We start from the raw sequence: 22153 nt of genomic DNA, 5'->3' as shown, positions 1-22153 counted from the left end.
TCTTTACTATTACTAAAAAATAACAAACTATCAACTAGTGGTCCTCTAGACTACTAAAATTCCTTTCTACCTCCGTCTTAAACGCCCTTTAAACGTTTAGGTTTTATACTGCTCTAATTTTCTATACTAAAACTTTTTAAGCATATCGTGGTCCTCTAAACCAACTTCGAACTACGATTACAAAGGTGCAAAGCCTCTAACAAACACTAAGGGGGAAAAAAAGAGTGAAGCAAATAAAATAAACAAGCCCCAAAATTATATATTTATACCATACATGTTCGGTATTATTAGCTGAGGCTATTCAATAATATATGTTAACTAATGCTCGCATTATTAAGAACCAAATCCATGGTGTATGGTAAAAATTCTTAACAGTTAAGGTTAAGGCATCTATCCCAGTGGGTGAGGATACCTTAATACGACCCTAAATCCATAGTTTCTCTGAGGATAGTAAGCACCCCCAATTAAACTCTTTACAGCCTAAGGTAATAAATCAAAAGAAGGGCCAACTTATAAGGCGGAAGACAAAACTAAGTCAAGTTGTGCACAGACAAGCATAGAATTTAGAATTAAGAGCTTGAAATAACTATAGAACTTAAAAGAAGAATACTGTAGGTAGAAAGGGGACTTAAAAAGGAAGTAAACAAAAAACGCATCAAACATAAAGTAATAGAATCGAACTGAATTTTTCTATTTATGAAATTTATGTGCTAGTCCATAAGACAATATTGCTCAGTCCTTCCTTTTCCTTTGTAGTGAAGGGTCGGAGAGTAAACTTAGAATTAAGAAAATCAACTTTTTACAGGAATCTAGTATAGAGAACATATTAGTTTTATTTTTTACATTGTAATTATTAAAATTATTCTTTAATTGTTATTATAACTTCTTATGTTATCATTATTATTATTATTATAATTATTGCTATTAAGCCAGTTGGGTAGGACCAATAGGTGTTTGGGTATATTCTATATTTGGTATATATACCACAGGTCGTAGGTTTTGATCATAAGTGGTAATTAGTCAAAGTGCAAGTCTGCTCAAAACATTTTTTTGCGTTGTTTTTAATTATTTCCTTAATAAAAAACAATTATATAGTCTCAGTGCAGATGCAAATTTTTTATAAACCATGAGGCGTTGGAAGAAAATTATTTTCTAGGATTGGTAGACTACCTTAAGTCTCTCATAGAAGAGTAGAGCCAGGTGAAAGGTAGGCATGTGAGTACAGGCTTTAACGTGTATTTATATAGAGCCGCCATTTCTTAGGTTTAACTTGCTCTTTTCGCCTAGCAGAGGGTATAAATTATTGCTAATAGTTCTTCAATATGTTAGTTAAGAAGTCTAAGTGAGCGTCTCGCTTGGCCTTGTGGCGAGCTTTATTAATTTTTGTAAGTTGCTCTCCTGGGGATATTTCTTTCTGCACAAGAACAGTATGGCCTTGCATTTTGTCGGCTTAAGTTTAAGAGTGAACCAGCTTTCAAGGAGGTCCAAGTGTGATTGCAAATTATTTATAGCCCAACGGAGCTAATAAACGTACGAAAAACAGTATTGACTTCGGATATATCAAAAGTGAAGATAGAAAACTGCAGAGGGGCAAAAGGGAGCCCTGTGGAACACCTGCAATAACGGTGTACTGATGAGAGGTTAGGGTTTCTATCTTGACCCTAAATTTCTATCTTTTATAAAGGACTTAAATATTTGATTCGAAGGAATAGTAAAGCCTGGCATTTTCAATATTAATTCTTTACGTCTTCAAAGGATCCCCCAAAATTTAAAGTACAAGAGTGGTAGCTTTTTGGAACGCTTTGGTAACGTGCTCAGTAAACCTCAAGATCAGTTGAATGATAAAACGACCCATTCGAAAGCCAAACTGTACATTAGGAATAATGAACTTTAACGCACAAAATTCTTCAGCCTGAAAATTTAATCTTTGAACGATGAGTAAGAAAGTGTGACTTGAAGTAAACGCTTTAAAAGAATGATAGATATTTATTAAAGACGCATTAAACCAGCTAGTAAGAAGAATTCCCACTAAACACCGTTGAGAGCTAAATTTAAGTGCAATACTAAGTGACAAGTTAACTCGAAAAGTAACGGGTTAAATTCGTAGTATTCAGAGTTATCGTCGTAGCTCAGCGATTCAGAGCACTGACACGCCTACTCAAGGTCGTGGGTTCTCTTTTTGGATCTTTGATGGTTGCGGATTTAATCTCGCACTCATAAATTCTAATAGAAAGCTCACACTGTGCCTTTAGTTTAAAAAACTGACTTAAAGATTTTACAGTAGACGCTATTATTTAAAAATGAAAAACTCTATATAGAAAAAAAAAACATATTATTAATTCCTCTTCAAAAATATAATAAAAAAAAAACCAATCATACTAAATACTTGGTGTCTCATGAAGTTTAGAGTTATTAAAATATTTTCCTATGTATATTCGTGAATCCTATTTGTCTGCCACTCACAAACTCATCGAGATTGCTGAACCCCTGACATTTTAAACCGAAAACAGTGTTCCTAAAGGTTAACTAAATCTGATACGCATATTTTCAAAAATAAAAGCTCTAAACTAATCGAAATTAGTTAATAAAAATTTAGAAACAAAAAAGTATATAAAAAGTATAACAAACTCAAAATTATAAATTAAACGATAAACTTTCATCAAAGATAAAACTGAATTATAAGAAAAAATGAAGAACACCTGAGAGTTAAAACGATATTGTCAGAACAAATGTAAGGCGGTGCTTTATTGTAAAGATTAAACCAAACCTAACTCCTTACAACCAGAATAGGGGGCTTGCTATAAAGCAGAGATATTTCAGGGCGTCATTACAAATAGTGTTGTTTAGTACAATTCTGAGGGTTATAAAAAGCATGACAAACCAGGGTTATATCTTATTAATCATAGTTAAAAACAATAATAATAACCATAATAATAATATTAATTATAACTAGTAATAGTATTATGAAAAAATAGTGGCAGTGTCGTTTCTTATATTTAAAGACTCCTTACTTTATTAGCAATATTCATTTCTATAAAATTGCCAATTTTATTAACAAAGAGCTCCTTATATTGATGAAGAAAAAGCACTTCTAGCTATTGTAATAAATATAACGTAAAGTAATAACGCTCGTAACAGTAGAAATATCTAGTTAAAAAGTTACGGTTTTTTAAAACGTTCAAGGCTTTAAGAAGTACTTAAAGTTACCTGTATTACTAGGGAGTTAAGAAGAGTTATCGCAAAAAATATTCCTGTTTACCTTTCACAATTTGTTAAATAAAATGCGTTAAATAAACGTTTAACTCTATAATTAAAAGAGCAATCGAGTTTTTCAACACGTAGTCAAACTATGCCTTTTATTTGAAATTTTATTAGTAAACTTTTGCTGATCAGCCAAAGGTCAATATATTATTGTAAGTGTAAGCTAAAAAGAAAATTTTTCTTCATCCCCTGAGGAAAATTTTATTGTGTGACAATATTAAGTTCTGAAATTAAGCCCAAGAAATGATATAATGCAAATTAAAAAAAAATATATGTAATAGGTACCTCGACTGCCGACTTACAAAATTTATACTCACTAAAAGTAAGGTAATAAACTATTATTAGGTGTAATTAAAACTTATTTTGGTAAATTAACATAAGCTTAATATAGTTCGTATTTACTTGACAAAACCTTATTGAGAAGCTTTGGCGCTCATTGCCGTTCGTCGAAAAAAGAATAACCTTTGTTTGCAAATTTAAATAATAATACCAATGATTCAGAAATGAAATAATTTCATTTAGTTTTTGGTTTGTCTAGCCTACTTTGGAAATAACTGCTTCAATTTTTGGACTTTTATGAGCTTTACAAAAAAAAGTTCAAATAAAATCTTTTTATATAACAATTTTTTATAGCACATTTATATTCACACTAAGGTAGCTTGTGTCCTTAACCCTACTGGAGGTTTTCAACAATATTTCAATAAATAGTTTAGGAACGGTTTGTTTGTCCCCTAATAAAATATAAAATTAACTTGCATAAACTTTGCAGATGTAATTACGTTGTGAGGGGAAGACTGTATATGCGTTAATTGCAGTAGCAGTGTTGCTACTTTTACTAAAAAATTTTTTCAAGCCTAATAAGTTCTGATAAGTTATTTTTATAAATTTTAAATGAGAAAAAATATACACTTAAATTATCCGTACTTAAATAGACTGGCAAACGCAGTTTTTTATATGCAGTTCCTTCACTTAAAGTTAACTACAAAAAATTTTAAGTTTTTATTAATTACAGCAAAGTGGATGCATCAGCACTAGTAATAAATACGATAGTAGAGTGGTCGTTGTCTTGCGTGAAAGGTGCCGTACGGAGAGCCATAAAGTTTTGTACACTTAAGTCTGCCTCAAAGTAAGCGGAGTGAGTTATAATTTGTTTGTTTACCGCCAAGTAAATGCATAACCTTAATTTTATCTGTAGACACTATTTACTAGTGGTATCCCAAACCAACATTTCTTGTTGAAAAAAATCCCATGGGCGCTGCCTATAATATATATATATATATATTACTATTTACTTTGAGGTATATTTACTTTATAATAGTTAAAAAGCAACATTTTGGAATCATTCAAAAAGTTAACGTGAAAAGTGAATCCCCCCACGGGTTTAAACCTACACTTACAACCAATAGACTTAGAGAACTATAAATTGAAGTGGTCCTCTCCTATTCCTTTCTACTAAGCTATGTTTGTTTTCATATTAAAAAATGGATGAAGAATATTATTTTGATCAAAAGAGAAAGAAACAGACGAAACACCAGTCAATTTATGGAATTTTTGCTGAAGATGTTAATGAAGAAGAAGCTCCACTTCACCTTGGCTTGGGTTACCTTTTTCTTGGATCTACTATATATTTAATTACTTTTTTATTTATTTTAAACTTACTTTCAATTTTTTATTAAATACTAACCATATATTTTGAAACTTTAATTTAATATAAGGCGCTAAGTCCTACTCAATTGTGAACTCGTCAAAAGGTATACTGTTTAATATATACTTTATATGAGGGTTTTTTACTCTACATAAATAAGGTTTGAACTTTGTATCAACTGGTTCAGAAAAACTTGAGGTTTCTTTAAGTATAATTTATATATAACAAGAAAATATATTTATTTAAAAGATCGATAAAGAATTTGGAAAACATGGAAAGGAAAAAAAATTAACTAAAGACTCACATTTTCAAGATTCCACGGTTTCTTTGGAACCGCTCACTTTTTCATCAACTTCCACAATTGATCCATTTTCAATGAGCTGCTGGTTGCTATTATTTAAGTTATTCAATAAATTAGTTTATATATATATAGTTTTTTTAGCTTTGAATATTTTAGTTTAGTTTTTATTATTAGCGACATTAATATTTCCACATTTATATAATTTAAATTTTTTAAGAGTAAACTTATTATATCACCACCCTAATTTTTATTTCATTTGTTTGATTTTTTTAAAAGAAATTTTTTTAGCAATTTTTTTAGGCGCAAGTCTAATAATGCCGACACAATGAAAGAAGTGGATTTGCCTACGCAAATGGATCCTAACTTTGCTGCATGGACAAAGCACACTAAAGGAATTGGTGCTGTTTATAATTTGATTATAGTTACTTTTAATATTATGTATAATATTTGTTATTTCTCTAATAATGAAAAAGAAGATATATCTATTGTTAACTTTAGAGTAATGTTGTTATGAATTAATTTTTTACACTTCATTTTTATCTATAATTATTTTGAGTTGTATAAAGTTAATAAAATTTTGTATTTAGTTAACCTTATTATAATGCTTATCTATATAATATCTTTGTTTATAACTAAATAAAGATAATTTAATTTTATAATGTTAACTTTTGGCAGATTTTAATATGTTCAATATTTTAATATTTTTTATTCTCATACCTCTAATATAAATTAATTATCATTGTTCACATTTAGCAAACATCTTATTTACTATAACAAAAGTTCAGTACATAAAATTTGTAGAAATTAATCTGTGCTTTTTTAGGATTAAAGCTTCTTCTTAAGGAGGGGCATGAGGTGGGCAAAGGTTATTAATATGTATTTCTAAAGTTTTTATTATTTCTTTGTTATATATTATGTAAATATATTTTTTTATTAATAAAAATTTATAATAAAAATATTTTATTCTGGTATTCTACCTTATATTAATCTTTAGCTAAAATTTAAATTAATTTATTGTGCACTAGGTCTTGGAAAAGATAAAACAGGGATTGTATATCCACTTCAAGCGCAACTCCGGGAAGGCAAAAGCACAGGGCTTGGTTATGCCGCTCAAGACAAATCTTACCAGAAAGAACCTCTAGAACTTCCCGTTTATCATTGTTAATTTTATATTATTATTATTTATAATATAAATTTCTTTAGAAACCACAAGGGATCCCTTCTTGGAAGAAAGGAGCATCATGTGAGCCGCTTTCCCACATGCATGCGTATAAAACGCAGAAAAAATCACGTGGGTTGCTGCATCCTGATTCGTCGTTCCGCAGTGTTACTTACGAGCAAGTGCAGCGGCAAACCAAAGTTATTGACATGCGTGGCCCACAAGTATATAGTTTCTTATGCAGTTTATTATGAACTATAATAATAATAATAATAATAATAATAATAATAATAATAATAATAATAATAATAATAATAATAATAATAATAATAATAATAATAATAATAATAATAATAATAATAATAATAATAATAATAATAATAATAATAATAATAATAATAATAATAATAATAATAATAATAATAATAATAATATATAAATAAAGATACGAGAATTTACAAACTACCATGAAATGTCTAAAGCAATAAACCACGAGACTAACGACTTTGGTTTTTTTTTATAACTACTTTTTACTTTTTATTATCTTTTTATTTTCAGATGGAGTGAAAATGTCTTCTGTTTCATTTCCGGAACTCAAGCATAATTTGCGACTTCTTGTGGATATATCCTGTAACGATTTGGGAGAAGTTTATTATTATTATTACTATTACTATTACTATTCCTATAACTATTATTATTGTTGCTTCATAATAAAGATTGAGTCCAAAATTACTATGGAAGAAGATTCGCTTTATCTTTTGAAAGAAGAGGTACTGCTTTTACTTTGATTATAAACTTTTCTTAATAAAATTCCATTAAGATGAAAAAACTACAGAAATTTTCTTTGAAGGAAAAAGAAAAACTCACTAAATTAATCGAAATTAAAAACATGATTCACCAGTACGAAAACAGCACGAAAACTTTAACAGAAAAACTTAAATTGGAAAAGTGCGTCGCGCTTTTTCATTCGTTGCAGAACACTTATTCACGAGAGTTCGTGGCTTATGATCTCACCGGATTATGCTCCGCACTGGTCTATCCTCTGGTTGGCCCTTTTTCTCCAACGTGTTATTATTTTAATTGTATTTACTTGCTTTCAGGGCATTGGTTCCTTTTTTTATATATGTTAGGTTAAGAAAAAAAATCATCAATCAACCATAATTTGTTTTTTATTTTATCACTAATAAATTTTTATACCTTTACTTGAAACCACGTACTTTTTAGGTTCAGGAGCACCTGGCAGCGTGGGAGCCACATGAGAAGCCCAAATATGGAGTTGAGATGTTTTTGTTGTGGAGGGAAATTCTTCTCCCGCCTACTTCCGTGGAAGAACTCGCTTTACAGTAAGTTGTTCACTTTTATTATTTTAGTTAAGTTTTAGTAAAGTTTATGCTAAAAAGTTATATTTATTTACTCGTTAGCAAACTTTAACAAACAAAAAGTTTTCAAGTTGACTATTAGGTATATTTTCTTTAGTAAATAGTTTTTTTTATTTAATAAAGCAATCGTGAAATGCATGATTACGAGCGAATGTTATGGGACTTGTGGTTGCCCCGAATAAGAGATGTATGTATTGTTGTTATTTTATTATTATTATTATGTATATTTTACTGTAAAAAAGAGTGTTGATCTTTGGAATCCTCGCGATTATAAAAATAATAAAATCCTTAAACTTTTTGAAAAATGGAGAGATGTTATTCCTAATTGGCTCTTTCATTACACATTGGATCACTTGGTTTTTTCCAAACTTTGGCGCGTATTATTAAATCTTTAGAGAAACTATTGATAATATAAAGAAATTAAGCGTGTGATCATATTTCTTACGTTGTAATTTATACATTAATATATACCGGTAGTGATGAGGTATTGAAGTGGAATCCGTTAACTGGTAATCATTAAATATATAGTGATATTAATAGTAATCATAATAATAATAAAAGACTATTTACCACTTCATTTGTGGCTTCTGCCGTGGATTCCGCTTATGTGTGACCGCATGAACGCCTTGTACCAGCCCATTCAGCAGAAACTCTCCAACGTAAATTATATATTTTAACTTTTTTTATTATTTTCTTAATATCTCTTTAGGCGTTAGAATACTGGAACCCTTCCGATCAATCCGCTCACGCCCTTCTATCCCAGTGGAAAGAAGTCTTTTGACGCATTTGTGACAGTACTATTACAAAAATTCACTCTTTTTCTTTGCTACTGTATAGATATTTCCGCCGAAGGACATGGAGCGCTTGTTGCTGCAAAGCATCGTTCCCAGGCTGCACAAAGCTCTCATGGGATTCGTTATTAATCCCAGAAACCAGACCCATATTGGTTCTTTCACTCTTTGTTGATAGCTGTTGGCTGATAGTTGACCAATTATAAAAATATCAATAAATACAGACCTGTTCCGCAGTGTTATGCAGTGGCACGACATTGTTCCCGCGAAGCACATGTGTCTACTGCTAGAGCATGAGTTTTTCCCCAAGTGGACTTCCGTTTTGGTTAACTGGCTTAACTGCACTCCGAACACTGAGGAAGTGGCCAACTGGTTGGTTATAATTTATTTTATAAGTATTACTTATGCTTTTTTATTTTATATTAATATTTTATTTCATATCTACACTTTTGAGGTACGTTGGCTGGAAAGCGATGATTCCCGAACAACTTGCTGTTCATGCTCCCATTCAGAACCGTTTTCGCACAGCCATCGAGTGCATGAATGCTGCTGCTTTGGGCAAGCCAGTACAAATGGTACCGTTCTTTATATTTCATGGTTTATTACAAAGTTATCCACATCTTTCTAGCCTCAACATACCATTGAGAGCTTCAAGTATTTTGAAGACGTGCAAAAACAGTTGCGCTTTTTTTATATTATTATACATATGTATTACTATGAAATATAACAGAGAAGACGCAAAAGTGAAGCTTATGAACCAAAGAAATAAAATTCTAATGCAAGATCATTCGTCCAACATTACCTTCACCGATGTCATATCCAAAATGGTATTTAATTATTATTCTTAATGCTTTTATTAATTAATATTTTATAGGCCGAACGGAATGATATTCTTTTCCGGCCGCTTGAAAAGTTTAAAAATGGAAACAAACTATATATGTTTGGTATTTTTCCTATTTATATAGAAAGGTTAATTATTTTTTTTTTAACTTTCTATTTTATTAAGTAAAACTAAGCTATAATATTTTTATACAGAAATGTTGTTTTTGTGCAAGAAAATGAAACTTTTATTCCCGTTGCTGTTGATAAGTTGATTGAAAAAGTAAAAAAAACATAACAAAAGTCAAATCGCAATTATGCTATATTGTTTAAAAGGGCCGTTTTTATTTCTATTAAGTTACATAATAAATTTAGTAAAGCGTTGAAAACAGTAAGGAAAAAACATGCCAACCATTAACACCTCAATAAATAATATAATAATGGGTGTAAAGCCAGTAAACCTAACCGCTCTAACAAAGTTTACGCTGTTTGCATTTACATTTTTACAGGGACGCGTCAAAAAAAAATATAATCCCAAAATCTCTTTTACTAAAGGAACAAATAATAAATTCAAATCGTCTTTTCGCAGGAAGTACCTTAATATCTAAGATTGGCGAAATACTTAAAAATGGGGCAACTGTAAAAATAGTTTTTTTAAGTGAACTTTTCCCTGGTTAGCATTCCATCAAGTCTTTCTCGATATGATGTAACATTTAATTAAACTTGGCTTTTTAGAAGTTAATATATATTTGAACTTCTATAATAGGAAATGGTTATTTGGTAAAAAAATTAACCTTTTATAATAAAGTTAACGAAAAAAATAATATTCCTTTATTATTTCGGTTATATAAATTGATACTAGCATTTCACCCGAGCAAATATTGATAGAAGCACCTTAATGATTATTGTAATTTTTGAAGAGAAAAAGGAATAGATAAATTAAGTAAGGTTTTTAAAATAGTGCTATGTAGTGAAATAATTTTGCTGACTTAAACACCGCAATTTGTATTACTGCTTATAATGATAATTCATTATTATTAAATAGCTTCATTCTGCACTTCTACTTCCACTGACAAATAAGCTTTGAAAATTATATACAAGAAAAGAGGAATTAAGAAAGTGCTCTGAAGCAAGCATTTATACTTTTAGACTGCTCGTCAGACTTATGAAACTATCAATTAACCTTATTGCAAAGTCTCTCCTAGAGTATGCTACTAAGAAAAGGATTGGACGTCTTTCGAAGATATTGGTTCCAGAATAAAAAATTTATATCCAATTTCAATATTGTTTAAACTAAGTTTAACAGTGGACTATAACTTAAAAACGATTTATTTGAACCAACTATTTCAACGAATAATAAATCGGGTAACATTTTTTTAAAACAGAATTTAAATTATTGCAACTAAATGTTTTAGACTAATCCGAAAGCTCAAAATAAATTTTATTAAACCAAATAAAAACGCGACCTGCTAAAATAAGGCGTTACCTGCTATTGCATGTTGCGTTGTTAGCAGGGCTAGGATAGTGTTGTCAAGACCTAAAGTCCTCAGTTTGAATTTCCCATGGTCGGTTCTATTATACAAATTGTGATTTTATATGTTAGGTTTTCTTATGGATCTTTAAAGTAGTTACTTTCTAATTTGTAAGTTTTTAATTTTTTTCTTTTATGCAAATTGCTGTGCATTAATAATATCTTAAAAAGTTATGTATAATATCTAACAGACCAAAAATTTACATGCTTTAACTTAGTAGGAAAAAGTAACTAAAAAAACTTTTTTTTTAAAATTATAAATTTATTTATAAACAGCAGCAGGGAAATCCTAAGGCTATTTTTTTGTTGGTTTTAAAAAGTAATGAAAAGTTAAATTTTTTTTTAACACTATTGTAAGTATAGTAATAGATTATTTTTTATCATATTTTTTAGTCAGAAGAACTTTTTGCACAAGGCCATATAGATAACTTTCATACTAGTTAAGGGACGGCCTTCTTTTGGCATAGAATAAAATATAAGCAAATGCCACATGTAAAAATAACCAGTTTTGTTATATTTTTTAAAGTCTAAAGAACAGCTTTTCTTTATTTGCGCAACTTCTGCGCTGGTACAATCTTCCCTTCTACAAGAAATATGTTCTATAACAATTAGCCCCTCAAGTTCATCAATACTTAAGTTTTCGAGAGTAAGGACTGATGTCTCAATAACGTTTCATAAATCGTTATTCTCCCGGAAAAGAAAAATACCTTTGAGCTTTGCTCCTCGAAAAGAGTGTTTTTGCGTTGCAGATGTTATTAATGAAAGTTGAGGCCCCTCTTCTCCGACACTTGGGGCATTCAGAGAACTCGTCGAAAACTTCATTTCCTCAGTCAAGCAAACACCACAATCAACAATTGAAAAAAAGACCTTTTTCGAGTAGGAAATATAATTATGTTGCCTACTACGAAGCATAAAGGGGGGGAAACACACCCACTTTAACTTTATTTAACGGCGCTAAAGCTTCCCTTATGTATACGCCAAAATAGTGGCATTTACCCCCGACAATGTGGATGTACAGCGTTGGGGCTATTTGGTTATCAGGGTCTTCTAAAACACCAGTACTAAAGTTAGCATATGAGTTAATGTTAGGAACCCACTAAAGTTGTTGGATTAGTTTCATGAAGAAAGTAGTAAAATTAGTATTGGTGTTAGGTGGTAAATTTTCGAAGTAAGAAGCTAGTTCCACTCTGGCCAGTACAAGATTATAAGGATAATAGCTTTTGATTCTCGAATAAAAAACTAGAGACCCAGATACTACGATGAAAGTAGCAAAAATAACCTTACTATCTGGCATAGAGTTTTCTCTACTATAAGGTAGGCCTAGCTAACAGATCGAAGCAACGTGAACTAAAATAATGTCATTAACCATTATACTTATTACAGGTGCTTTTTTAACCTCAAGGTAGGGTGGGTTTGTCACATTTTAAATAAAATTATGGGTAGCAAAATAAATAGAGCTTTTTTTTCTTTAGTGTCTGTTAAGCTCTATTTTACATATCGTGCGGTGTTATATAAAAGTATTTTTGTTCAGCTTTGTAACGAGTAAAGCTTGGAAGTTTATTGCTAGGGTTGAGGAGAGATTGCGATATCTAGTAAATCTTGCAGCTTCCACTTGGTCAATAGTTTTTAAAATCGTGTAAATTTCTAACAAACGATTTTTTAAACTGAAAAAAGTTTTATTGATTTACTTCCATGTTCATCTAGCGTAGACGTTAAGTTTACCTACTAAGGTGAGTTGACTTTTTTAAATATTTAGATTATTCAAAATGAAAGTATAGCCGTTACTACCACGTCTGAACGCCCTTTGAAGGTAAGAACAGCTTCAACCAAACCAAAATTTGTTAGTTATAAAACCATTTTTTTTGCAAGAATATTGGGCGTGTTTGTGTTAATTTTTTAATTCTTTAATTCCTTATATTTTTAAAAGCCCCTTTGAGAAGTTATACTTTTTAAAAACGAGTTTACTGAAAATAGAGAAAGCCTTTGGGCAGTGGTGTGCCAGGGAAGTTATGTTAAACAAAGAAAATTATAACTTTTAATATAGCTCCATAATAAATATTGACGCCATTATAGGAGTGCTTACTTTTTGAAGACTGGAGGGGTTAACTTTAAATATTTTTAAAAAGAGCGTCAGACCGCACCGAAAGAGTGGAAATAGATAATGTTTATCATAATTAAAGAGTTGACCTTTTATTTGGTGGCAACAATGTTTACAGGGATTGGTTGCTTTTAATTTTTTGTGTAAACAAGAATATGAGTTCGCTCCATGAGAGTGAATTTTAAGATTTAACCCATTTTGTTGAATTTAATAAAATTGTGGCTGAAGTTAATAAGCCTTTTCAAATTCTAACAGCTGAAGGCATGGTTATTGATGTTGGGCAGCAAAGAATAAAGGTGAAAATACATAAGTTGTTTCAGCTTTTTAGTAACTCTGCTTAAAAAGAATTTAAATGGTTTTTTTACCCTACAAAGCTATGAGAATAAAAAATGTTTAAGCTCTACAGAAGAGTTGGAGCTAGCAATCTACAAGCTTCTAAGTGTGTCATAACATGGATTCATGAAATTGAGTAAAGTTAAATTTTTGATTTTACTTAGTAATACTGAAAATTTAAAAAAAAAATTGTCAAAGAATATAAATTGTTTATCAAAACTAATCTAAAATAATTTTTAAAATTTAAAAACTAAAAAAATTTAAATTGATATTACTTTAAAAATTAAATATAAATATGACATTTTATATATAACTAAAAATAAAATGAGCAATAAGTTTTTAACATTCTTCAAAATTAAAATTTAAAATTTTTTATTTAATTAAAAAATTAAATTACAATTATGAACAAATTTTTTTTTTTACAATTAATTGGTTATAAATAATTTAAAAATTGAAGATAAAATTATTATTATATATATAAATTAAAACATGAAAATAAGTTTAAATAAGTTAATTGATTATTTTGCTAAATTAATTTTGTTTCAAAATAAATTTTTTTAATTTATTGTAATATTTATTTTTAAAAAATAGTTGAAATAAATAAAATAAATATTTAACACAAAAAATATTAATATAAATTTACACTGTAATAACTAGTAATTTAATAAAATTTAATTTAGCGTGGCGAAATATAATATATTTGTTTAAGCGAGAAGATCTGCAGCGCTAATGCAAATTTTCCCTAAAAATTTTCTTATATAAAAAAATAATTAATTAAAAAAATTCACATATCCAGCCGGTGCGCTAGCCATAGGCAAACAATGCTTTTTTGATAAATAGTTGAAAAAAATGCACTTAAAAATGCAAGTGAAAAAAAAAGTTAATTTTCATTTAACATGTCAACTTTGCAGCTTAAAAATTTTAATTAGAGTTTCTCAATTCCCAGTCGCAATTTTTTTTTTAAAATAATTTTTACATAAATAAAAATAGAAATATTACTCTAAGAAATTTAACATAATTAGCACTAGCGAGGTCGAGGCTGTTAGCACTTGCCAATTGCTAACTTAATAAAATCTGCACAATCGGGAAAAATTGGAGCAAAAACTTTAAAATCCCAATGTTCGAAAATGACAAGCAGTCGCATTTATTTCACTATGCGCTTTCTTCTTGGTCGCGGCATACATCTCTCCTTTATATACTTATATACCACTATCTGTGTGAAGTTAAATTCGGAAGGTTTAAAGGTTTAAATACCCTAATATGGAACACTAGGCTTTAGGGTTTACGATGAAATATTTTACAAAAAGTAACATCGTGATAGTTACAGAGGTGCACATTTTACCTCGAGAAAGTAAAATTTTAATAATTTTATATATTAATTAATAATACTCACGGTAGCCCTTGGAGAAATTTATTAAATTTGCTAGTACTTTTATTACCCTTGGATTAATTCTTAGACAAAAGGTCCCTTCAGACAATTCTTGTTATATTCAGTGCAGTAAAGCGCGTCCTATGTTTTTGCTACTAACCTCGATTTCGCTTAACCTTGTCTTAGTTTTGTTGTATATTTTGGCTTTTTCTTGTTATCTCAGTTATTATTTAGTTATATATTAAATTATTATTCGTTTATTCATTTACATTTCTTAAAGCTGGCGCGTTTTCTCATCGTTACGGCACCCTGACAGTTTCTCGACCGTCTCTTATAGGCGAGTGGTGCGCTCTATTTTGTTTTGTTCTCTTATAGTAAAAAAAGATTCATTATATTTATATTTTAAAGTTAATATTATAATTTCCACTACTATAACTTTTAAAATTAAAAAAAACTTTTTATAAAAGTTTTAAATTGTTAAAATAAAAATATTAATAAGTACTCCAAACTATCAATCTTCAATCATAAATTAACAGTAAATAAATGTTATATATAAATTAATATCCCTGGTTTTTCGACGGCTATCTTTTTTATAGGAGTAAAGACCTTTTGGGTTGTTACAAAGACTACTTTTACAAGATTATTGAGAATAGGAGTTATATCATTGTAATATTTAGTAGTAAACAGACTCTAGGTCTCAAGAAATTTAAACACTATTCTCAAATATCTGCAGGCTTTGATAATTGAAGCAAAAAGATTTTTTAAGGGCTGGTACTTCTGGACGTATTCCATCAACCTTATCTTTTCTACATGATTCTAAGACACTCTGTATTACCTCACACCGCTCAATATAACTATTTGTAAATCATAAAAAAATTGTGCATTCTTTCGTACCAAGCAGCTCCAGAGAAAACTATTTTTAGTAAATTCATTTCTTTAAAAATTTTATGAACAAGTCATACTTTTTACAATTTCTGGCGGAGGTGCAGGATGAGAAGTAGGATACAATTGTAAATTTTAATCTTTTTTTTGCCCGAAGGTGTCCATTACAAGCTCTCCAGGCACTCCTAAGGGTTAAAGATTGGGCACTTTCAAACTTTCAAAACGGAGGGCCAATACCCATTTATATATTTATGTTGCAACTATTAATAAAACAAAGGCGCCGACATATGCTAATACTTTTTACGGAGCTACATTGCGTATCAAGATATCGGTTGCGCCTTATCAATTTTTATTTTTGGTTTTGCGTCGTTATACACTTTTAAAGCCCTTTTCCTCCCTCTAAAGATCACTTACGAAAATATTTTTTACGACCCCAGGTATCAATGTAAGTTTGAGCAGCCATTTTTTTTAAACTTTTTTAAGCTAATTCTTTAGTTTTAAAAAGTTTTTATAATACTTGGTGCAGGTCAAAAAAAAATTTAAGGCTTAATAAGTATACAATTTTTTTGGGTTAATTTCAAAAATGATTAAAAAGAGTTTATTAAAAAGAGTTTATTATAATAGTTTACTGCTGTGGTGCTTACAACTTTCTTCTTCGAAAGCACTTCTTAATGAGATTGTCAATAACTTATTCATATACGTGCAATAGCGACCTTATCCATGCGTTGAAATAATGAGCATATAGAGTGCCTTAATTAGAAGAAGCCAGGATTTAAATATTTTCTCAATATTTTTTTATTTACTTCAACACCTTTAATAGTTAGAAGTTTGACTAGTAAAAACAAAATTTACTTTGTTTAAGGGTTTTGTTACACATTACCAATTCAGCTTTGAGAAAGTCTTACGATTTTTGGAAGCTTGCTACAATTATACTTCTTTCCAAGACATTACAACGTTCACAAATGTGTCGATGGCAATAGGCTATTAGTTTGCTCTCTTCAGGAGGAAAGTTTAGGAAGCTGTTGTAGTTTTCCAATTTTTTAATCATTTTATTTCTTATATGATAATTTTTAATAGAACAATTTAGAAAAACTTTTGACGGATTGTAGCATTTGGGGTTTCTGTACAGTGTGAAGACTAGAATTTTCGGGCATTTTCAAAATTTATTAAAATTTTAGTGCGGATCACCCCGAATCAATCAAAGGACACAACTCTACTTCCTATGCTCTCCGCAATCTACAAGCCTGACATTCCACGACACTCAACACTAAACTCACTCATATTACAGAAGACATAGCAATATTTTCATCTTCAAAAAGTTAGTTATTAGTTTACTCTGAATAATATCTGAAAATTTAACTTTTTTTGTTTTAAAAACCAAATAATTATTGATAAGTAGAAAGCCCAAGCCATCGAACAAAGGGTTGCTTATTTTTAACACCGAAATTCCGTGGTGTTTTAAAGTTTCTTGGGGTAATAAGAGAAACTAAACTAAAATTTTGTAAACATAACTGTACAAAACGACAAAACAAGGTGTAAGATCATATAATTGCCTACCCATCAAAAGTCATTTAGTTAAAAAAACAAAATTTTTACTTATAATTGAACTGTAGATTTATCTAAAACAATTGCTTCTTAGGTTTACAAACTAAACTGAAGCTCTTTTAGTAAAGGAGTACATTAAATTAATCAACGCCAAAATATATAGTTATAATTACTTACCGACCTCTCTAATATAAAGGGTTACAAGTTAACTATTCCTAACAAATATATTGCTAGATTTCCCATTACGGCTTCCTTAAAGGGCAGCAAATCCTTTAATAAGGTATCAAATCCAAACATATATATATGCCTTCCTTCTCGCCATCTATTATCAGGCTAACCCCTCCTTCTTTAATACTTAGTCAACCGAATCTGGTATAATTGTATATGACGAGGAAGCTGCAAAAAGTTATAGCTAGGATGACTGAACATACTCCTTTAGCTAAAAATTTAAACAATATATGACTTTGGGCTGTGAAGTTAGTTGTTCGTGGCTTCTGCTGTCGTTTGTAAATAAGCGAAGGTAGCCGAATTAATTATAAAGAGTTTAAGTTTGGGTTTTCACTTTACTACTAAACATAATATTTAATATGGTTAGAGTTTACTTTTGTCCACGTGGAGATTAAGAGCTTTACTAATAGCGGCCCCACTCACGTTTCTACTATTCCGGGCTGTCCTTTGGAATTTTCTTCAACAAAAGCTTAAAGCTTTCGGTGTCTGTTTCTTTTCTAGCTCCCCCTCACCTCATAACAGACTTTATTTTAAAGGTAGAGAGGTTTTATTAAACGAAATATATATAAAAAGTTGAAAAAGGTTTGACCAAAGTTGCCATAGAGCATAAACTTGAGGGGCAAAACAAGGAATTAATTTTACTAAAGCATCTAAAGACGAAATTCAATTAAAATTTTAGTAAAAGTAGTTGGGAAGGAGGAAGAAGGGGGATAAATATGCAATATATATATTTTCTATAGTTTTTGGCGTATACTTTAATACTTGTGTAGCCGACCTTATTTTTTTAGTAGTGCCACTTCTATTCACACTTGTTACACCTATGCGCATACACCCCTCCCCTATCCCCCACCATTTCAGCTATATCGAGTAGCGAAAAGGATGTTAAACTTTTTTTTCCCCTTTTTTAATAAATGAACTCTCTGCAAGAATTTTGTATTAAAAAATGTGGGAAACAAATGAATACTATAATAAACCCTAACCTTAAATTCTACTAGATGCTGTAAAACTGTTATAACACTACTTTATTAAACACAGAAAACACTCATCACTTTGTTATTTGGGTATTGTGAATTAAACTTATGTCCTAAGAGCAGTTAAAATGTTTGCTTACATATTAGTCGAGTCAACGCTACAAGTGTCGCGAAGCGCAATATTTAATCTCAATTAAAAAGCAATTTTTTAAACGAAACAAACCATACAATACACGATAAGTTTTTCTTGCAAAGCGGTGAGATTTAATAACTCCAAAAATTTAACTTATGAGTGGACAGCATAATGGTAACTTTGGTTGGTGGAAAATAAAAAAGATTCAAGAAAAACTTAAGAGTGAAGCCTTTCTTCTAAATTTTGCGAAATAGTGAATTTTTGTTTTTGCTATCAGTTCTTACAATCGAGCGAACTGGTGTAAATCGCCTTTACGAAAATTCTCTTCCAGAAGTATCTTAGAATTTAAGGATTAAACCGAACCGACTAAAGTTAAGAAATTACTATTCATTAGTCTTGTAAGCGCAAATTTAAAGTCATTTATATATATAGAAGAAGTTAAGTTGCCAACATATCAAAAAAAGACCCCACTTATCATTTCAGTATAAAAAATGCAAAAGAAAATTATACAAAATCTACTGTGTTAGTTAAGACACCGCTCGCATAGTCCGAGCTGACTGTAGCGCTTATAACAATAAAACTGATATAAAGAGAGGTAGCAAAATGACTAAACTATTCTGCAACCGCACAAGAAAAAAGGAAAGGATAATTATAGAATGTTAAAACAATAAACAGACTAGATAAAGTTGTTTACTAAAAGTTGGAATTTTCGATTAGATTATATGAATGCTATTCTATTCTCTTCGATTGATATAGATTAAGAAATGTGCATATGAGGGAACACAGCAATTGCCTCCCCCCTCCCCCCCCCCCATATTTGGACGGTTACCTTACATGTACTGTGCATGAGAACTGTTTACTAGTTTGGTTATATTGATTAGTAGTGCTCTTCGTTAAGAAGCCAGCATGCATTTCGCTAGTGAGGGAAACTTAATATGTTTTCTTTTTTCAATTTCGTCCTTAACGTAGTGAAATATCTCATCAGTTTGCCTTTATAATTTCCACTACAATTGTTGGCAATATGTATACTGGGCTGGCTACCAACGTGTATAGTTCCAGTAGCGCTGTAAGCACTTATTTAACTCAGTTGATAGTTTTTTGTTTACAGCAATTTACTCGCCCTCTGTGGAGGAAGGTGCAACTATTTCCTGTTTCTTTGTTTCACAAATAATGGGAAGGTCATTCAAAATTGTTAATGTAGCAAAACGGGATTTGCGATCTTTTTCGGAGCCATAACTTACATCTGATTACAGATAATTACAAAGGGTGCATTCTCCCTGGGGACCTTAATAGATTGTATCTTCTGCCCTTAAGGTACCTCACAACGCAATTTTTTGACCCCCTATATATTTTTTCATACGAATTAAGGGTGTAGTGATAACTTATCTACTACCCACTCTGTATGTCTAGTCTGGTGCATATTTCTAGATTTTGTAATCACCCTGTAGAATAATGTTTTCAGAAACCAACTCCCGCTTTTCCAAATTTTTTTAAAGTTGTGTATAGGGTATTTACTGGTTTTCACTCTTTTAAACCATAGATAAATGAAAGATCATCGAAGTGCTTTTCTTGGTCCACTTAAAATGTTCGAATAATTAAAATTTAGGGCCAAAAAAACCGAATTGGGGGCCTCCTTAATATTATCAAGTTTAATAATTATATAGAGGGCCCAAGTATCCTCTTTGGTATGGACAGAATTTTTTGGTGATTGAGGAACAGGAAAGGTTCTTTTTTCACCCCTTTAAAGTTAAATCCCTTCAGCTTGTAAACATAATTATTCTGACTTATTCCGTTCCATACAATGTCTTTACTAGTTTTAAGGCATTTACTACCATTGATCGAAGGGTGTATTATTAAAAAACCCTCTGGGACTTCAAGGTATATGGTGTAATCCACATTAGTGTGCACATATGCATTTTAACTGTGATCGTTGGCAGTTAATTTAATTCGACCATGCCTTAATAATAAGCCTAATCTCCTCCTTGGAGATTACGGGGCATTTAAAACCCTGGTCGTGCAATCTGGATTATAGCCTCCCGGCTGATTTTATCGAAAACTTTCATGTGGTCGTTTTCAAAGGAATACCTTTAGGCACCTCACTAACGTCCCAAGTACCAGCCAGGTTTAAGGCTTTAAGTTCCGTTAGCATCGGAGACCTCCATTCCTTGGAGGTCATAGCTTCCTGGTGTATTTCTTGGGCACTGGCTAAGAGCAACTTTGCCATTGTACGACTCTTGTATTTTAGCATTTTCTGGTATATCTCCGAAACCCCCATCGTCGGATATGACGGTGTATGTGACCTTTTCATCTACGACTTAAATATTCTGCATCCTTTCAAAAATCGCTTAGGTTTCCAGTCTTATTAGGAAAACCAACAAGTACATTAACTCTGGATCATCCTATTTGAAATCTGCTCATACATCCTCCGTAGTTTTCTTTTTTGCAAGAAAAGCTTTTTATCTCTCCTTGGGTGGTGTTAATGACTAGGTTAATCGCTTCGTTTTGCTCAATATTGAAAATTATTTTTAAAGGTGGCGATAAGAAACCAGAGTCCTTTCCATTGGTGTACAACTTTTATCGATATCTTAAAGCTTCTACTCCTTATATCCTTTTAGGTTGTATAACTATAATTTCGTGCGCATCCTCCATAAGCGTTTTATTGCGGGGCCCAAAAGTATTCCCTTTCTAGAGTTGGGGTGCATCAAATATGCATAATGGGTCTATTTATTTTCTTAGTGCTCGTTGGAGTTCGCCACTTCGAATACTCGAGATCTCAGTCAGGAGTAATCGCATCAATTTACCTTCATTCGCATTTTGCATATCCGGTAATTTAGCTCAGTGAAACATGGCCTTAGTGATTTCCTTCAAAATTACATTGTAGCGTTCCACAATCGGATTATAAGATTGTGTTTAGAGATTTAGATTATTTTTTTATCCTTCTTTGCATACAATTATCACGGAAAGTTTAATTTGTAGAGTTGGTCCCGTTACCTGAGTGAGCATGCTCAACGTTGAAGTCATAAAAAAATTTGAGAACGCCATGGCCACTGTAGATTTTGAAGCAACCGGTATAATATAGACAAATCTTCTGACTTTGCAAATTATGGTAAGAATGTAAGATCTATGTGAGATTTTGCATAGAGCCCATAATAGTCTTTAAATTCGATATTCGCACAAATTTTATCTGCAAGTTAATTTCTGCACATGAATTGCAGGAAAGTTTCTCCATTATGCCATAAATGTCGTATATACAAAAGAATTTCTATTCGTTTTCTCTTCCTTACAATTTCACAAAATATCATGCCCTTCATGTATAGTGAGTAATGCTCTAATTTCAACCAAGAAATAGCGACCGTTCACAGTTCTGCTAGCAGTCATAACTGGTGACACTTCACATTAAAGCTGGTCAATGCTTTGTTTGATATAAAATTTTCCTTTTTTAGGGTTAAATATTACTATTTTGACCTCATCCGACAGTTGCTCACACTGGCTTGGTTATTAACGCCTTAGCTACATAAAGTGTCTTCTTATTGCATCATTTCCCGGCACTTAAGGCTGTCATATGGCCTTTTAGACCCATTGCTCGTTCATTAGGAAACGGAAATCCTTTATAAATTCCAAGTTGTCAAGTATATGGCAGCTAGCGCCCGAATTCAGTTAATTTTAAGAGTTTCCGCTTTAAAGTCCACTCTCAAATTCTTTGTTTCT

The 22153-nt window shown here is 30.9% G+C and overlaps 2 protein-coding genes and 1 long non-coding RNA gene across 3 annotated transcripts; 2 read left to right on the top strand and 1 right to left on the bottom strand.

Annotated features, from left to right (window-relative positions):
- Window positions 1-4176: 4176 nt before the first annotated feature.
- On the bottom strand, window positions 4177-4507 carry LOC135119731 (uncharacterized). The gene is made up of 3 exons (XR_010278348.1): window positions 4440-4507; window positions 4307-4377; window positions 4177-4240 (listed from the first exon to the last, which is right to left on the bottom strand). It is a non-coding gene; the product is annotated as an uncharacterized LOC135119731 (long non-coding RNA).
- Window positions 4508-5532: 1025 nt separating this feature from the next.
- LOC135119727 (tuftelin-interacting protein 11-like) lies at window positions 5533-8140 on the top strand. Its single transcript, XM_064044120.1, has 12 exons — window positions 5533-5605; window positions 6031-6072; window positions 6233-6357; window positions 6411-6475; window positions 6533-6590; window positions 6812-6875; window positions 6925-7013; window positions 7083-7136; window positions 7187-7411; window positions 7591-7709; window positions 7869-7932; window positions 7988-8140. The coding sequence occupies exons 1-12, from the start codon at window positions 5533-5535 to the stop codon at window positions 8138-8140; spliced, it is 1131 nt and encodes a 376-aa protein (XP_063900190.1).
- A 90-nt stretch (window positions 8141-8230) lies between these two features.
- On the top strand, window positions 8231-9653 carry LOC135119726 (tuftelin-interacting protein 11-like). The gene is made up of 10 exons (XM_064044119.1): window positions 8231-8254; window positions 8307-8404; window positions 8455-8517; window positions 8583-8691; window positions 8761-8908; window positions 8991-9111; window positions 9165-9214; window positions 9267-9363; window positions 9411-9505; window positions 9572-9653. Exons 2-10 carry the CDS (start codon window positions 8351-8353, stop codon window positions 9651-9653), a joined length of 819 nt encoding a protein of 272 aa, XP_063900189.1. The 5' UTR covers window positions 8231-8254; window positions 8307-8350.
- The last annotated feature ends 12500 nt before the right edge of the window (window positions 9654-22153 follow it).

The sequence above is a fragment of the Zophobas morio genome, unplaced genomic scaffold (assembly GCF_036711695.1).
Source record: "Zophobas morio isolate AGI-343-1 ecotype UQ-CSIRO unplaced genomic scaffold, CSIRO_AGI_Zmor_V1 ptg000300l, whole genome shotgun sequence".
In the NCBI taxonomy this organism is placed as follows: domain Eukaryota; kingdom Metazoa; phylum Arthropoda; class Insecta; order Coleoptera; family Tenebrionidae; genus Zophobas; species Zophobas morio.
The sequence above is the reverse complement of the archived record's forward strand: the minus strand, read 5'-3'. Positions and strand labels throughout refer to the sequence as shown.